The sequence below is a fragment of the Emydura macquarii genome, unplaced genomic scaffold (assembly GCF_026122565.2).
Source record: "Emydura macquarii macquarii isolate MOO-44397 ecotype Brisbane River unplaced genomic scaffold, CSIRO-AGI_Emac_v2 contig_2924, whole genome shotgun sequence".
NCBI lineage: Eukaryota > Metazoa > Chordata > Testudines > Chelidae > Emydura > Emydura macquarii.
Genome location: NW_027133061.1, coordinates 5,642,259 through 5,656,967, shown reverse-complemented (window position 1 = coordinate 5,656,967; position 14,709 = coordinate 5,642,259). Strand labels below are relative to the sequence as shown.

Genomic DNA, 14,709 nt, shown 5'->3' with positions numbered 1-14,709 from the left:
TTGCATCTGGCCCCATGGACTTGTGCATGTCCAATCTCTCTAAATAGTCCTGGAGCTGTTCCTTCAGCACTGAGGAATGTTCACCTCCTCCCCATTCTGTGCTGTCCAGTACAGTAATCTGAGAGCTGACCATGTCTGTGAAGACAGAGGCAAAAAAGACATTGAGTACCTCAGCTTTCTCCACGTCCTATGTCACTAGGTTGAACCCCCCATTCTGTAAAGGGCCCACCCTTTCCGTAATCTTTCTCAAATCAAAAGGGAAATATTAATATTTAGATGAAACTTGGGTGTAATAATATCATCATCTTTATTTCTCTTTGGAGTTTGGAGTTAACTGCCTATGAAGGCTTGAGATGGATAGTTACTTTATGCTAATCAATACAGCTAATCCGTGGTGTGTGCCTAGAAAATAGAGATTTAACTTCAAAACAACCATATATGTTCTTCAGCCAAGGAATCCCTGCTGTGTTAACTACTGTTAAGAGATGATCGATAGCCTGCCAGAGATCTGCTTGACCTTCGTCAAGGGAAGGTTAAATCTCAGGATTGAGGTCTCCCCAGCTCCAGTCTGCATTATGCTGATATTTGACATGGACTGCCTGTTTGGATAATAACCTGATGTCTGGAAATAACTTTTTGCAACTCAGCAGCTCACCATCTCTACTATGAAAGTGACCTAAGAACTTTTTTTCATATCTGAATGTACTCAGATCTGTATCTTTGATCACAATATTCTCTCTTTTCTTTTTAAATAAATCTCTGTTTAGTTCTTAAGAACTGGCTGTAAGCGTGTATTTGGGGAAGATGTGAAATGTTCATTGACCTGGTGGGTAATGTGTCCAGTCTCTTTGGATTGGGAGAACTTTGTATATCATGGACAAGATTTTCAGTAATCCTCATCATATTTGACTTGGCTGTCTGGGGGTGAACCCGGGCACGATTGCTTTAACTTTTGGTGTTTTTGGCCTCTGGGTAACCAGTAAGGTATTGTAGAAGCTGTTTAGTTGATGGATGCATGAATCTAATTATTAGAAATAATCACCAGTTTTGGTCATTGTCTGCCCCATTCCTTGCAGTATGCCTTGATTAATCAGTCTCAGTGTGGTTCCCCCAACAATCATGGCCACACAACCGTACCGTGCTGCTCCTCTGTCCTTTCTTCCTCTTCCTGAGAAAACATGATCACCTGACCCTCCTCCTTAGCTGTTTGCTCTCCAGCTGTTCACACTGAGTTAGCTTTCTGTGGAGGGTGGGCCATCCATGGACGTCAATGGCTACATGCCAAATGTCCGGGTAATTGGAATGGCCATTGTCTTCTCAGAATCTCCGTGGGCATGGGGCCCAAGCCCCATAGAGCCAGGCGTCAGTCACACCTGGATCTTTGGATCTCTGCAAGGAGTAAACAATCTTTTCCCACTACCTAGTTAACCATACACCGCATAGGGAAAACTGAGGCACACACAATATTCCTACAAAATATTATGGAAAATTCCCACGCCATCACACCCTTGGGGTTTGGAAATGACGCTGTCCACTAAGAACAATCAGAAGAATTCATATAATTTGTCATTTTTGTTCTTTCAGTTAGAATAATTCGCTCTTGTACAGGACGTCTTATCCAGAGATAAGACATGCTGAGCTTCCCAAAAGGGATCAGCATCAATATCCCAATTTACAGAGAAAAACTGAGGCACAAAGACTGGAAGGGACTCACCCAAGGTCCCACTGAAGGTCAGTGGCAGAGTTCAGACTGGAACCTAGATCCCTTGGTCTCCACTCCCCACAGGATCACACATCCTCCTCTTGCAGAACAGTACCCTTTCCGCTCCAGTCCCTGCTGCCCACTCATCAGCAGCCCTTAGTTCTGTGTTTCTCAATGTGTGGGGTGCGTCAGCGTCCCACTGCGTCAGAAAAACCCCTATATTCACACCCTACACGCTGTCGTAATAGCGTTTGTACAAGGTATGCCTTGTGAGGTATCGTTTAAAAAGTCATAAGCTGCTGAGGGATAATGCCATGGCAAAATGCACGTAGCAGCGTTTTGTGTAAAGCTAGGAACAGAAACTGAAATCATGACTGAGGTGAGTTTCCCAGATTAGTCTGGGGAGGGGTTAGATCAGCTCCTCAGAGGCCAAGGGAAGCTGACACCTCAGCCAGGCGACAACCAGGCTAATGGGCCATTGACCTGCTCAGTGGCCGTTCTTTGGCAAGGAAGGGGGAGGGACAAGAATCTGCAGGTTATGGAAGGGGTCCATTAGCCCCACGCTGGAACTGAGCGGGTCTTTGTGGTTGGCATCTCTGGAGGGAGCAGGACCCTGAGGCAGACACAGCCCTGAGGGCCAGGGGAGAGAGGCCAGCTCAGGTCAGCCTGATTGACAGGGCGGGCCGGCCAATGAGGGAGCCAGGAGTGTGGGGGGAGTCCCGTCCTCCGTGTGAGCTGGAGCTGCCTGTGCCTGGGCAGAGCTGAGGGAGCTGAGGGCAGAGCAGCCAGTGGCTGGGAGGCCAGAGGAGAGGCTGAGGGAGCTGAGCTGAGCCGAGCTGAGCCAGAGGGGATCCCAGAGAGCCGAGCCAAGCCGGGCGCAGCTGCAGGGAGCCCAGTGCGGTGAGCAGCTGGGCAGAGCCAGGGGGACCCTGGGGGCGGGTGGCCACTGCCAGAGCCAGTGTCTGACTCTCTGCGTCCCTGCAGCGCGGCCAGGCCTGGGCAGGGGACCTGCGAGGTGTGACGCAGACTGAACCTCCCGCACGCCCCAGAGAGGCTGTGTGTGGGGCCCCCGGGCCGGGGGCAGTGTGGGGTTAAAGGAAAACACCCTTCTCCTCTTCTCTTGTTTTGTATCTGCTCTGTGGTTGTGTTTGTGTAACACATTGTGTTGCTTTGCGCTGTGTGCGGTGATCAGTGGGTCAGGGACGCGCCCAGAGCAGAGTTAGCCCCCCGGGGTGGGGACACCCTAGCCCCTGCCCTCAGGGACCACGGCAGGATCAGGGGTTGAGCCCCAGGAATCCTGGACCCCGCTTTGTTGGGGTTACGGGGACCCCACCACACAGGAGAGGGGGAGGGGAGCCCTCGAGGTCAGGTGGGTCTCTGGGTGTAGAGAGCGGGAGCAGGGACTCAGAGCCCTTTGCTAGCCAACTGCACCGGGGTCGTGTACAAGCCAGGACAGTTCCCCACAATAGCGGGCCCATTCCCCCGCTTACACTTAGCAAAGAAACAAGAGGTTTTTAAGGCCCAGCAAAGTCCTGGCTGGGATGATTTAGTTACTTTGAGCAGGGGTTGGACTAGATGATCACTGGAGGTCCTTTCCAACCCTAATCTTCTATGATTCTATACCAGATCACTTGACTCCAGGAGCCAGAGCATCCAAAAACACCAATAAATATATTGCGAGACTCTTGATAAATTCACAGCAGCTGGCAAGACTGAGAAAAGCTGCCTGGGTGCTTAGGAACATCTAGGCTCTGCCGTGGCAATCAGTCATGCATGCTGTCTGGGCAAGCCGGAGCCCAATGCTCCGCTGGGGTAGATCAGCCTAGATTCCAAAAATCCCATGTTATTTCTGTGACAAACTTCAAATGAAACAATTTGGTTTCAAATTTCACAGGAAATTTAGATTTTTCCATTTAAAAAAAAAAGTGGGATGAAAAGTTTTCATTTCACTTTTAATTTTTTTGTTTAGAAATTAAAAATAAACTGTTTTGGGGACATATTTCATAGGTTCTCTGGCCAGGTGATCAGCTAGTCTGATCTCCTGTAATGCCCAGGCCCCAGGACTTCCCTGAATTAATTTGTTCGAGCTGGTGTTGGGTAAGACCCGAGTAAATGTGACTTTTTGTGAATTTTAAAATAAGTTTATATAATGGTTAGCATAAATATACTTCATTTTGGATTTGGTGTGGTGTTGCTTTATTGCTGATTTTGCTAAATAACTGAATGAATGAAGTATGCATGGTGTATTTGTTTGAAAGCAAACGTTTGCTTCATCCTATTCCAAAAATAAAAAAAAGACCACTGCTGGTCATCCCGTCCAGCTGAAAGCCAGTCAATGTAAGTAAACAAATCCAACACCAAAGAGGCATCCTGCCTTCGGACAAGAGCAGCCCAGAGAGATAAGAAATGATCATGCTTGTCAGCAGCAGGTGACTGATGATCACACAGAATCTGGGGGCAGCATAACACCGCATGACTCACAGACATTCATAAAAACGAATTACTATTAAAAACAACAACAGCAAAGCTTTGGGTAACATCTGCGTACAACAGCATTGGGGGCATCAGAGGCGTCTGGCAAAGGCCCGGCTCCTCCCTCATGCTCGGCTCTCTTGGCCCGTTAGCCGCCATGAGCTGCCGGAGACGGATGGGGAGCAGTAGCGGACCTGCATTTCCACATAGGTGTGGGGCAAGTTGTACTTGTGAGGCAGCTTGCGGTCATTGTTGATGAAATGGTCCAGGATGGAAGGGCTGAGAATCGGCTGGATGGAGACGGCACAGGGAGTGTTACAGCATCCACTGACCTTCCAGAGATACGGACTGGGAGCCACGGTGCCACGAATGGTAACCAGACCAACTGCAGACATTTGTGTGTGTGTGCACGTATGTGCATAATATCTGTGATGCATTTGTAATTACAATAAATGCTGTGTATCCCCTGATTAAGATCCTGCTCGTCTTTTCTTTTATAACAACACTACAGCAACCCTGTAATGTGGTGCAGCATTCCTATATACATCCTATAATGAGGCATATCATTCTTGTACAAATTCCTGTAAGGGGGCACACAGATACTACAGCCATGGCTGCCACTATAAAATCTTAGACAGACAGACAGATAGACAAACACACAGACAGCTGACTTCCTGGACAGTGACAGCCTCTAAGCTCCAAGCTCGCTCTGTCTTTTCAGACATTCTTCCTGTTCTCAAATCCTGGCTCTTCTCTGACCTGACCTTGTGACGAAGTGAAGATATTCTTGGGGCTTTCTCTAAGTGCTGTGTGTGCCTCAGTTTCCTGACATATGTTACTCATGTATGTCGGTGAGGGGACCCTGGTGTGTGATCATTTCAGAGACCACTAGAGGGCAGATGGCTCTTCCCCAGCCACACGTACACAGACCTGGCCAGGACCCCCTGCCTTGGCCCAACCAGTTGCAACAGGTTGTGACCAAGAGGAGTGGTCACCTTGTAGAATGGAATAGGAATGGAGGAAAGTTGTTATAAAGATTTGTTAGGTGGAGGAAAGCAACTATTTGACCCAGATATTAAAAGCTTCTGTGCATTGTCATTATGTGTAGACCTGGATTTGTGTGTTCTCTCATAATTAGTTGTTTGCTGGTCAGTAGCGCATAGCTAATTGATGGCTACGTTCTCAGGATATTGAAGGAGAAAGTTGGCAGCTTTACAAGCAAGTCAGGTGGTAGCATTTTAAAATATTAGTAATGCACACACTCTGTGTTAACAGAGTTTGTGAAATAAGCTCTTAGTGGAACAAGGAGCCTCACTTCTGGAAAAGGTTAGGTTGTTTATTTAAAGAATGGATCCCTTTCCTGTCTTTATTGCTTTCTTGGGTGACTATTATGGCCCCTTCGTGGGTTACTGGTCTTAGGACATTTTATTTATAGCATGTTATAGCAACTTTTCTATTTACCATTTTCCATTCACCTGATGAATTGGATACTGGTTTTGTAGGTGGGGTCTTTCACTATGAGCCTGTGTAAGGCCCAAACCCACAACTTTCAGGGTTGTAGTCTAGCATCATAAGCATTCAGCAACACAGCCCCAAAGGGTTGCACTCTGGTGAGGTGATAGGGAACTGAGAACAGGGTCCTGTAGTGAGTGGCAATGATTGGGTGTGCCACCTGCTCTGTCTATAGCCACGGGCAGGAGCTTCTGTGGCATGGGGATAACTGTTCTGAGCTCTTTGGTAAAGTGCTGTGAGATCTGGGGAGCCAGAGTGCTAGAGAAGGGATGGTGTTTGTAATGGGGGAAAGGCCTGATGCTGACGGGTGCTGAGAACCTCTCGGCCCTGTCTGTGACATTAGGGGAGTAAATCACACCCACACCGCAGCTCACTCCCCGTTCTTTATTTGCATCAAAGAGGTCTATTGCTGAGGCCACAAGTTCTCCTCCCCAAAAGCAGCTCTAGCTGGAACAAACTGGGGAACGTCAGCCTTTCCAGTCTCAGCGGTAGAACAACAGCACGGCCGATTCAATCATCTCCTTGGATACGCTCCAGTGCTGATGGGTCCCGTAGCCGTTCCAGTCAAAGGCAGGGAAATCGCCGCACTGAATCGGGTTCCCTTCTGGGAAGAACCCTCCTCCGCCTATGCAGTGCTGGGGAGAGAACAGAGCAATTGCCAGATGGGAACAGAGCAAGGGCCCATCAAACCCCTCTCCTGTCTCCAGGCCAGTGCCAGCTGCTTCAGAGGAAGGTGCAAGAAACCCTGCAATAGTTGGTTGGCAAATAATCTGCCCACAGAGAAAGTTACCTCCTGACCCCCCCATAGTGAGGGGTCAGCTAATGCCCTGAAGCATGAGCAGTTAAATTCCTTCATAGCTCTTGAGACCAGAGTCTCTGTTACCCGGGCGTTTGTGCAGTCACTTAACCCTAACACAAAGTGGGTGCAAAGTGCTCCCAGATGCCAGCGTTTGCCACTCCCTTTGCGCGGGTGTGAATGTCTTCTCAAGGGGCAGGGCTGGGATGGTTTAAGCCATTGGGTTTTATATGTTGCTTGCATTGCAGTATCGCTTAGGAGCCCCAGTCCTGGACTGGCCCTCTGGTGCTAGGTGCTGTACAGACAGAACAGAAATAGGGTCCCTGCCCCACGGAGTTCACAATTTAACCTTTACCCTAGGAGTTTGGGAGAAAATGGCTGTAGAAGGGAAACCCTGCACTGGGCCAGAAAGCTTGATGCAGGAATCCCTGGGGGAGGTTCTCTGGCATGTGATGTGCAGGAGGTCAGACTACAAGATGCATCGTAGTGGTCCGTCTGGCCTTTTCATATGAATCTGTGAAGGCACCAGAGAAGGGGCTGCTGGGGAAGGCGCTGCTTTGCTGCAGTGCCTACCACCTGTGTATTGCCCCCGAGAATGGAAATAGAGGGTGGAGCTAGGGAGGTAGTATTGCCTAGTGGATACAGCACTAGACTGGGACTCAGGAAACCTGGGTTTTTATTCCTAGCGCTGCCTCACCGTGCCTCAGTTTCCCCTTTGATAAAATGGGGATAGTGCTATTGACCCCGTCTGTGCAGCACTTTCAATTTGATGAAAAAAGCTGCACCAGAGATGGGGATTATTATTACAAATGCTTGAGGCTTGAGCCTCGTGGACCTCACTGGTGCAGGAGCAGACAGCGAGCGGGTTTGATTCACTCCCAGCTCCCTGTGACAGACGCTTGGGCTGCAGACCCCTTGCTGGCAGAAATGACACCTTAAAAGACCTCTCAGTGGTGCCACATGTCCACAGTAGCTTCTGACCACAGGGTTCCTGGAAGCTGTTCCCCCCACCCCCTCAATGGAGAAATGTAACATCCACCCACTGGCCTAACCTTGGCGATGATTGCCTCCAAGGCCACAGCTGTCCCTGGTGGCATAGGAGGTCCATGCTGAACTCACCCCATGCGTGGGCAGAGCTAAAAACGGACCTTATGCAGCCGGCCAGCTCTGACACCAGGCAGCCGCAAGGCTCATCAGCTGGCTCTTGCTCCACTGCTAATCCCTGTTCTGGACAGATACTCACATGCTCGGTGTTACAGCCGGTCACTTTCACTCCAGCACACAGAGCCATGGCCGCCTTCTCAGTATTAAAGACGCGGAACTGGATGTAACCGGGGACGAATTCATCTGGTGACAGAAAAGGGGAGGTCAGGACCATGGTTTGCCATGGACAGGTGGAGAGAAGGGCAAGAGCTCAGATCCCAGCCTATCCATTTGGGTAACTCCCTTGGAACTGGCAGTGACTGGAAACTAAGGATCAGGAATTCTATCCCCAGAGATTATCAGGATATGTCAGTCTCAGCCAGGCTGTTCACAGTTCTGTCACTTGCACGGTGTCTTTCGATTCTTAAAATTTTTGGGTTCAGTTGCCATGTAGCATGTTAAAGTGGGGAACACACACAGCGCTCTCTCCTGGGGGACTTACCATTTGCTCTCTCTCATTTCATCGTTCTCCCTTTCTCTAAAACGAAGGTCATTAAGACTGGAAGGACAGGCCTGATCTATGCAGGTGGAGAAGCAGAACACACACTCGCACTAACAGACTTACTTCTGCCGTTTGGAGAGTAATAGTTGGCGGTTTGCTTGGCATCGCCATAGTCATAGATGACGGGCACGGCGGGGCCATTGTTTGTTTTGCAGCTGCCAGCGTCGTATTTGACTGGGTATTTCTGGAAGACACAAGCACAGCAACCATCCACTGTTAGTTTCTGTCCCTGTGGCAGGGCAGCTCCAGCACAGACAAGGCAGCGTTGACTCACACATATTCCATGGGTGATTTGTTCATCAATGCCGCTTCCCACACAGGCCAGCCCTAGGGCACAGCAGTGACCCCGGCAGTGGGCAGGCAAAGCTGACATGTCAAGGTGCCACTGGGGGAGGAATTATCACAAACTGTTTGGGGCAGGAGCTCTTGTTCTGTTTTGGGTCTGTGCAGCCGCTAGCACATTGGGCCCTGGTCTGAGTGGGATAGGCTGCTAGGGGCTGCCACAATGTGAGCAGTAAGTGATAAGAGGTGAGAATCAGCATGTGTCCAGCATTGTTCCCCTCCCCACTGCTCTGGCCCTGAGGTGACGTCCCTGCTAGGTGCCTGAACCCAAAGCCGGGGCCCAGGTGTGGGTCGAGGGCTTGGCCTAGTTCCAAAGCGTCTATGACCAATGGCCCCCCATCTCAAGGGCATATGGTGCAGTCAGTCTCTATCGGCCATTCAGCCTCTGCTGAGTCTGCCAGCACATCAGTGCCAAGGGGGCTGGGTGGTTTGAGACGTGAACACCAGCAATCAGTTCAGTCTGTCCGGGCCAGCTCATCTCACACCAAGGTCATGCTCAGATTTCAACAGGCTGCATCGAGGGGAAGGCTCCTTGACCATTGTCAGCCCCAGACCCCCCAGCACAGACTCTTTCAGCGTGTTGAGTATTTGCCCATCCCAACTCCCCCATCAATACTGGGGCCAGCAAAGCCATCTGGTCCCTCCTGCATAAAAACCCTCTCCAAAGCCCCCAGCCCAGCGCCATCACCTGGTAGAGTTTGAGGAGGTTCCCCCCCTCAGTGGACAGGAACCCGGTCTCGGTGTGGTACCTCAGGATGGACCTGTTCTTCCATTCCTTCAGGGGAGTCTTGTTGGATACGTGCCACACGGACAGGTCCTGGGCTTGCAGATCATAATAACCAGGGTTCTGAAAAGCAAGGACCCAGCTGAAACCGCTCAACCACATCCCTGGGTGCTTACCCAGCACCCCCCCCATCACCGGGGCATCTTGGCACCTCACCAGCTGTGGTATATTTACTCAACAACTGCCCCGCAAGGCAGAGAAGCACCTTCCCCATTGTACAGGTGGGGAACTGAGGCACAGAGACTAGGTGATTTGCTGCAGGTCACACAAGGGGCCTGTGGCAGAGTAGGGAAGCCCTACACTAACACCCTGACCACTGGGCCATCCCTGCTGTCAAACCCACATGCCTGTGCCGCCATCTACCCAAGGGCATTCAACGACATTCTAATGCACTCTGTCTCCCAGCAGGGAGCTAACAGCCGTCGAGCAGGGGACTCACTTTGTAGTCGTTGCTGGTGGAGCTGGCTGCAGAGCCGAAGGTGTTGTAATTGGCCCAGTTGCCATCTCCCTCTGGGTAATTGATGTTATTCCCTTGCTGGCTGGACCAGCGATCGCCCACGGTGCACTTTCCAAAGGCATTGTTCTCATGCACGCTGGCCACCAGGGTCCAGCCGCCCCCATTGGTAGTCATGTCGCAGAAGGTCTGGTAGGTCTCGCCGTTCTCAGTGCGCAGGGTGTAAATCCCGTCTGGAAGGGGTGAGGTGAGAAGGGAGGAGGGCACTGAGCTGATTAATCAGGGCTGTGGAAAGGGGCAGGGCGACGGGCCCTCTCGGAGCCAGTCATTAAATGGGAAACATGCCCAGTGAGGAGCTCCTAGTGCACTGCAGCAGGGTGTAAACGCAGAGGGACTGGAGCAGGATGTGCCCCTGCATCCGGAGCAGAGCGGCCTGATTCCCAGTGACACTAAGGCCCCTTTGGCAGCAGAGAGCGAGTGCAAATTACACGGACCCACAGAGGACGGGGTGACAGCGCCGGAGCCTTTCCACACACAAGTTGTAGCACGTCAATGACAGTTAAAGTGCCGCATCCCTCCTACTGTGGACGCATTTGATACTGGTTTAAAGGTGCTTTACACTGGTATAACCATGCCTATGTGGGAAGTGGAATAGCCTATCCTTGTATGAGGCACCTTTCTCCCAGTATAACTGTGTTCACACTGGGGCTGTACTGGTATAAATATATCAGGGAAAACCCACCCCCCGAACTGACAGTGACACTAGGACAGACGCTGTGCGTGGACCACGCTTTAGTGTAAGCGAGAATCAGGCCTGGGGGCAATTCGTGCTAAGGAAAGGCCCCAGGCCTTGTTTTGAGCTCCCTGACCCTGCCCTTCTTGCTGGCTGCGTCCCCGCACTGTGTCCCTCTCTTGGGCCTGACCTGCGGTGACTCGGTCTGGGGGCTGCATGATGGGTGGAACAGAACGAGGCAAAGAATCCACCACCCAGTGGCTACACCTAGATCGCCAAGCGCAGAGTTTGCAGCCCATGGCCTCCCTGGCTGAGTCCCGCCAGCTGTTCCTCCACCTGAGACTCATGCTGGGGTCCATTTGTCCAATAAAAGATATCAGCGCACCGACCTTGTCTCTCTATTATCCCGGGACCAACCCGGCTACAGCGATACTGCATTTAAACCAGAGCTCAGGGGAGTTGATAAACAGGCTTTCTCCAGACAAAGAAAAGGGGCCAGCACCTGAAAACAGGTATCACCAAATTCAAAGAGTGATTCATCTATCTAGGAGGCTGCAAGCAGAGCTCATTTGTGGTGTTAAAAAAAACAAAAAGAAAAGTCACCAGCAGGGAGAAGACAGCTTGGCGGCTACACAAGACATCTTGGTGTCCACACGAGCAGGAAAAGGAACGCTATCCGGGGATACATTTCAGAGGCTCATTGGGCTATAAAGAGAGAGGAGCAGACCCCTACGTTATCCTTCACCTGAGGAGACAAGGAAAAGCGGAACCTGGCTCTCTGTGAGGATCCTGGCTGAGAATTAGTCAGCCATTACTGGGAAAGGAAGATTGGCCAGCAAACACTTTGAAGAAAGCTTGTACAGTGAGGTCTTTGCCATTAGAAAGTGTATTTAGACTTTTGTTTGTTTGAAACCCTTTCTATCGTTAGCTCTGCTACTTGAACGCAATTAAAACCTCTCTTTAACGAAATCAACTTTTTACTTTTTATCAAAGCCAACCCAGTGCTTTGACTGAACTGACGGGATTGTTAACTCCAGTCAAGGTAACAAGCTGTGGTTCCTGGAGCCACGAACCTAATATCTTCTGTGACATATAAAATGGTGGGGTCTAAATTAGCTGTTACCACTCAAGAAAGATCTTGGAGTCATTGTGGATAGTTCTCTGAAACCATCCACTCAATGTGCAGCGGCAGCCAAACAAGCCAACAGAGTGTTGGGAAGCATTAGGAAAGGGCTAGATAATAAGACAGAAAATATATTGCCCCTCTATAAATCCATGGTACACCCACATCTTGAATACTGCACGCGGATCTGGTCGCCCCATCTCAAAAAAGGATATATTGGAACTGGAAAAGGTGCAGAGAAGGGCAATGGAAATGATTAAGGGGATAGAACAGCTTCCATATCAGAAGAAATTAATAAGACCGGGACTTTTCAGCTTGGAAAAGAGACGACTAAGGGCGATATGACAGGAGACTATAAAATCCTGGCTGGTGTGGAGAAAGTAACTAAGGAAGTGTTATTTACGCCTTCTCATAAACACAAGAACTGGGCGTGAAATGAACAGGCAGCAGGTTTAAAACAAACAAAAGGAAGCATTTCATCACAATGCACAGTCAACATGTGGAACCCTTTGCCAGAGGATGTTGTGAAGGCCAAGATGATAACAGGGTTCAAAAAAGAACTAGCTAAGTTCCTGGAGGATAAGTCCTTCAGTGGCTATTAGCCAGGATGGCCAGGCCATGCCCTGAAGTGTCCTTAGCCTAGGATTGCCGGAATTGGGGAATGGGCGACGGGATTGATCATGTGACGATTGCCTTGTTCTGCTCATTCCATCTGAAGCCCCTGGCATTGGCCACTGTTGGCCAACAGGATCCTGGGCTCAATGGACCATTGGTCTGACCCAGTCTGGCTGTTCTTAGGAGTGTGCAGCGGGAGGGCTGCAGAGACACATCCCCGAGGTGTGCAAGGGCTGGAGTTCATGGACAGTTACCTGCTAGGCGAGGTTTGGGCTGGGAGAGCCCTGCAGAGTTTGCTGGCCAGGCAGACGGACTGGAGCAGGAGGACGCTGTCACACAGTTCGCTGCCGCACAGCTCCCACTTGCGAGGACTGACAGGGCTAGCACAGCATCGAAGGGTGTGCACAGGAATTTAAATTTGACCCCTTTTGAGGAAGCTCACGCTCCCCCCACCTCCCAGCCCTGGCAGGAGCTCGCTTTCCCCGTGGTCCCCAGACTGGAGGAGTTCTGTGCCCCCAACAATTACTGGGATATGGGGGGGCCATGCCTCAGCTTGTTCCCTGTTGTGCATGGCCCTGGCAGTGTCTCATGGCTCTGGGTATCCCCAGCAGTTTGTCACAGCCAGGTCCAGTAAAGCAATTCCCCATTGTGCGCATGCTCAGGCTACTGTCCCCGCTCCCAGCACAGAGGTGCCCGGGTGCATCTCAACTGACTGGATCCGGCTCTGGCTTCACACTGGTCTGGAACAAGCACCGAACAGAAGCAAAGCAGGTTCTGCAGGTACGGGGATGCCATGTCCGCACTCACCTGCAGCCCCATCCCGGGCGGCTTTAATTTCCTTGCAGCTGCGGGGCTGGCTCTGGTCGGTCTGGATGTAGTGAGTGTCTTCCCAGTCGTCCAGCAGCTCACGGACGGCGAGTTTCAGGTGCGCGACACCCCCACTGTCAGCTGCACAGGGGGTGATTTGTTGTTAGTGAGGAGGTCTCAGTTACCACGTCTGGGGCCAGAACGGCAGAGCCCATGCTTCTGCAGCATTGCCAACTCAAGATATCGAAAACCAGGAGTTAGCCCTCCCAGAATCTAGAGGTTTTGCCTCTAGATTGTGTCTTGGCTCCAGAACACGGACAGAAGAAATTCACAGAAGCGAATTCCTTGTGAGTTATGGGTGCAAAGAGGCTGCCTGCCCGTTGGGGTCATTATTGAGTATCAGCAAAGCCTTCCTGGTACCAACCAAACCAGCTCTTGCCCCGGGATGTATCACAGCCCTGACCCTAGAGTCAGGTTCAGCGTTTGGGAGAATGATTTCCAGGAAGAGGAAAACTAAAAAGCCACTTACCGCAAGGGGCCCCCTTGGTCACGGAGATAAGGAGCAGCAGCAGAGCCAGTTGCTTCATTGTTGACTTTGCAGAAGGGAAAACAGTAGATCAGCTGGTTAGTAGCCGGACTAGTTAGTGTCACAGAGCTGGAGGGGTTCCCCAAATCCTCCTGCTCCGAGGGAAGTGGGGCACTGGGGACCATGGTGCCTACTCAGGGTGCCGAGAGGAATCCAAGTAGCATCCTCTGCACAGAGCGAGCTCTCCCCCTGCACTCCCTCTGCTAACTGAAGCTCACATCACTCTGTACGGTGGACAGATCCTATTATACCCATTTTGCAGATGGGGAAACTTAGGCAGACAGGGCCTGACCTAAAGCCCATTGACGTCAATGGAATAACTTACACTGGCGCCAGTCAGCGTTGGGATCAGGTCCAGAGAAGGAAGCGAGGGGATCAATACCCAAATCCCGGCTCAGACCTTTTTCTCGGTGTCTCTCCATGCTTTGCAGCAGAACTGACACCAGCACATTTCACTCTGGCCATGGCATCTGCCTGCACACTGCAGGGCCACAGCTTTGCGAGCCCAGCCGAAGGGCCCTGCAGCACAGCTACTACGTGCTAACGGCAGGGGGAGGGTGTGTGATTGGGCTCAGGTTCATGAGAGTTGAGTTCAATTCCCCCTCTGTCACTGACTCCTCGGGCAGGGGATCCGCTCCCCAGCTGTAAAGCAGGGGTGATAACCATGCTTGCTTCACTGGGTGCTCTGAGGTAAAGTCCGTGGAGGCTCGTGTGTGCTGGGGAGCCAGACAGACCGATGCTATGTATTAATAATACCTAGTGCCTTTCACCAGTAGATCTCAAAGCACCTCCGTATCATTAGTCTTATTTTACAGATGTAGAGAAACAAGCAATACCTTGGGCTTTTTAAAGCTACTATTTGTCATGCTAACATATCACAGCTACTTACTTCTATGCTACATCACAGAGTAACATACTAAGGGCAATATTCACCTGGTCCGTAGTTCCAGTGTCACTAAGGCTCCTTATCGCAAATATCAGCTTCGGGCCAGAGGAAGAGAGAGATTCTTCTGATATACCAATAGCAAAAGCAAACCTTTTAAAGCAAGTGGAGCCAATCAATAAATCAGTCAATCAA

The 14,709-nt window shown here is 50.8% G+C and overlaps 1 protein-coding gene across 1 annotated transcript; it reads right to left on the bottom strand.

The window, feature by feature from the left end:
- Positions 1-5,937: 5,937 nt before the first annotated feature.
- On the bottom strand, positions 5,938-14,667 carry LOC137167313 (intelectin-like protein). The gene is made up of 8 exons (XM_067569405.1): positions 14,565-14,667; positions 13,575-13,638; positions 13,046-13,186; positions 9,753-10,000; positions 9,218-9,376; positions 8,251-8,371; positions 7,726-7,829; positions 5,938-6,321 (listed from the first exon to the last, which is right to left on the bottom strand). The coding sequence occupies exons 2-8, from the start codon at positions 13,630-13,632 to the stop codon at positions 6,169-6,171; spliced, it is 984 nt and encodes a 327-aa protein (XP_067425506.1). The 5' UTR covers positions 13,633-13,638; positions 14,565-14,667; the 3' UTR covers positions 5,938-6,168.
- Positions 14,668-14,709: the final 42 nt, after the last annotated feature.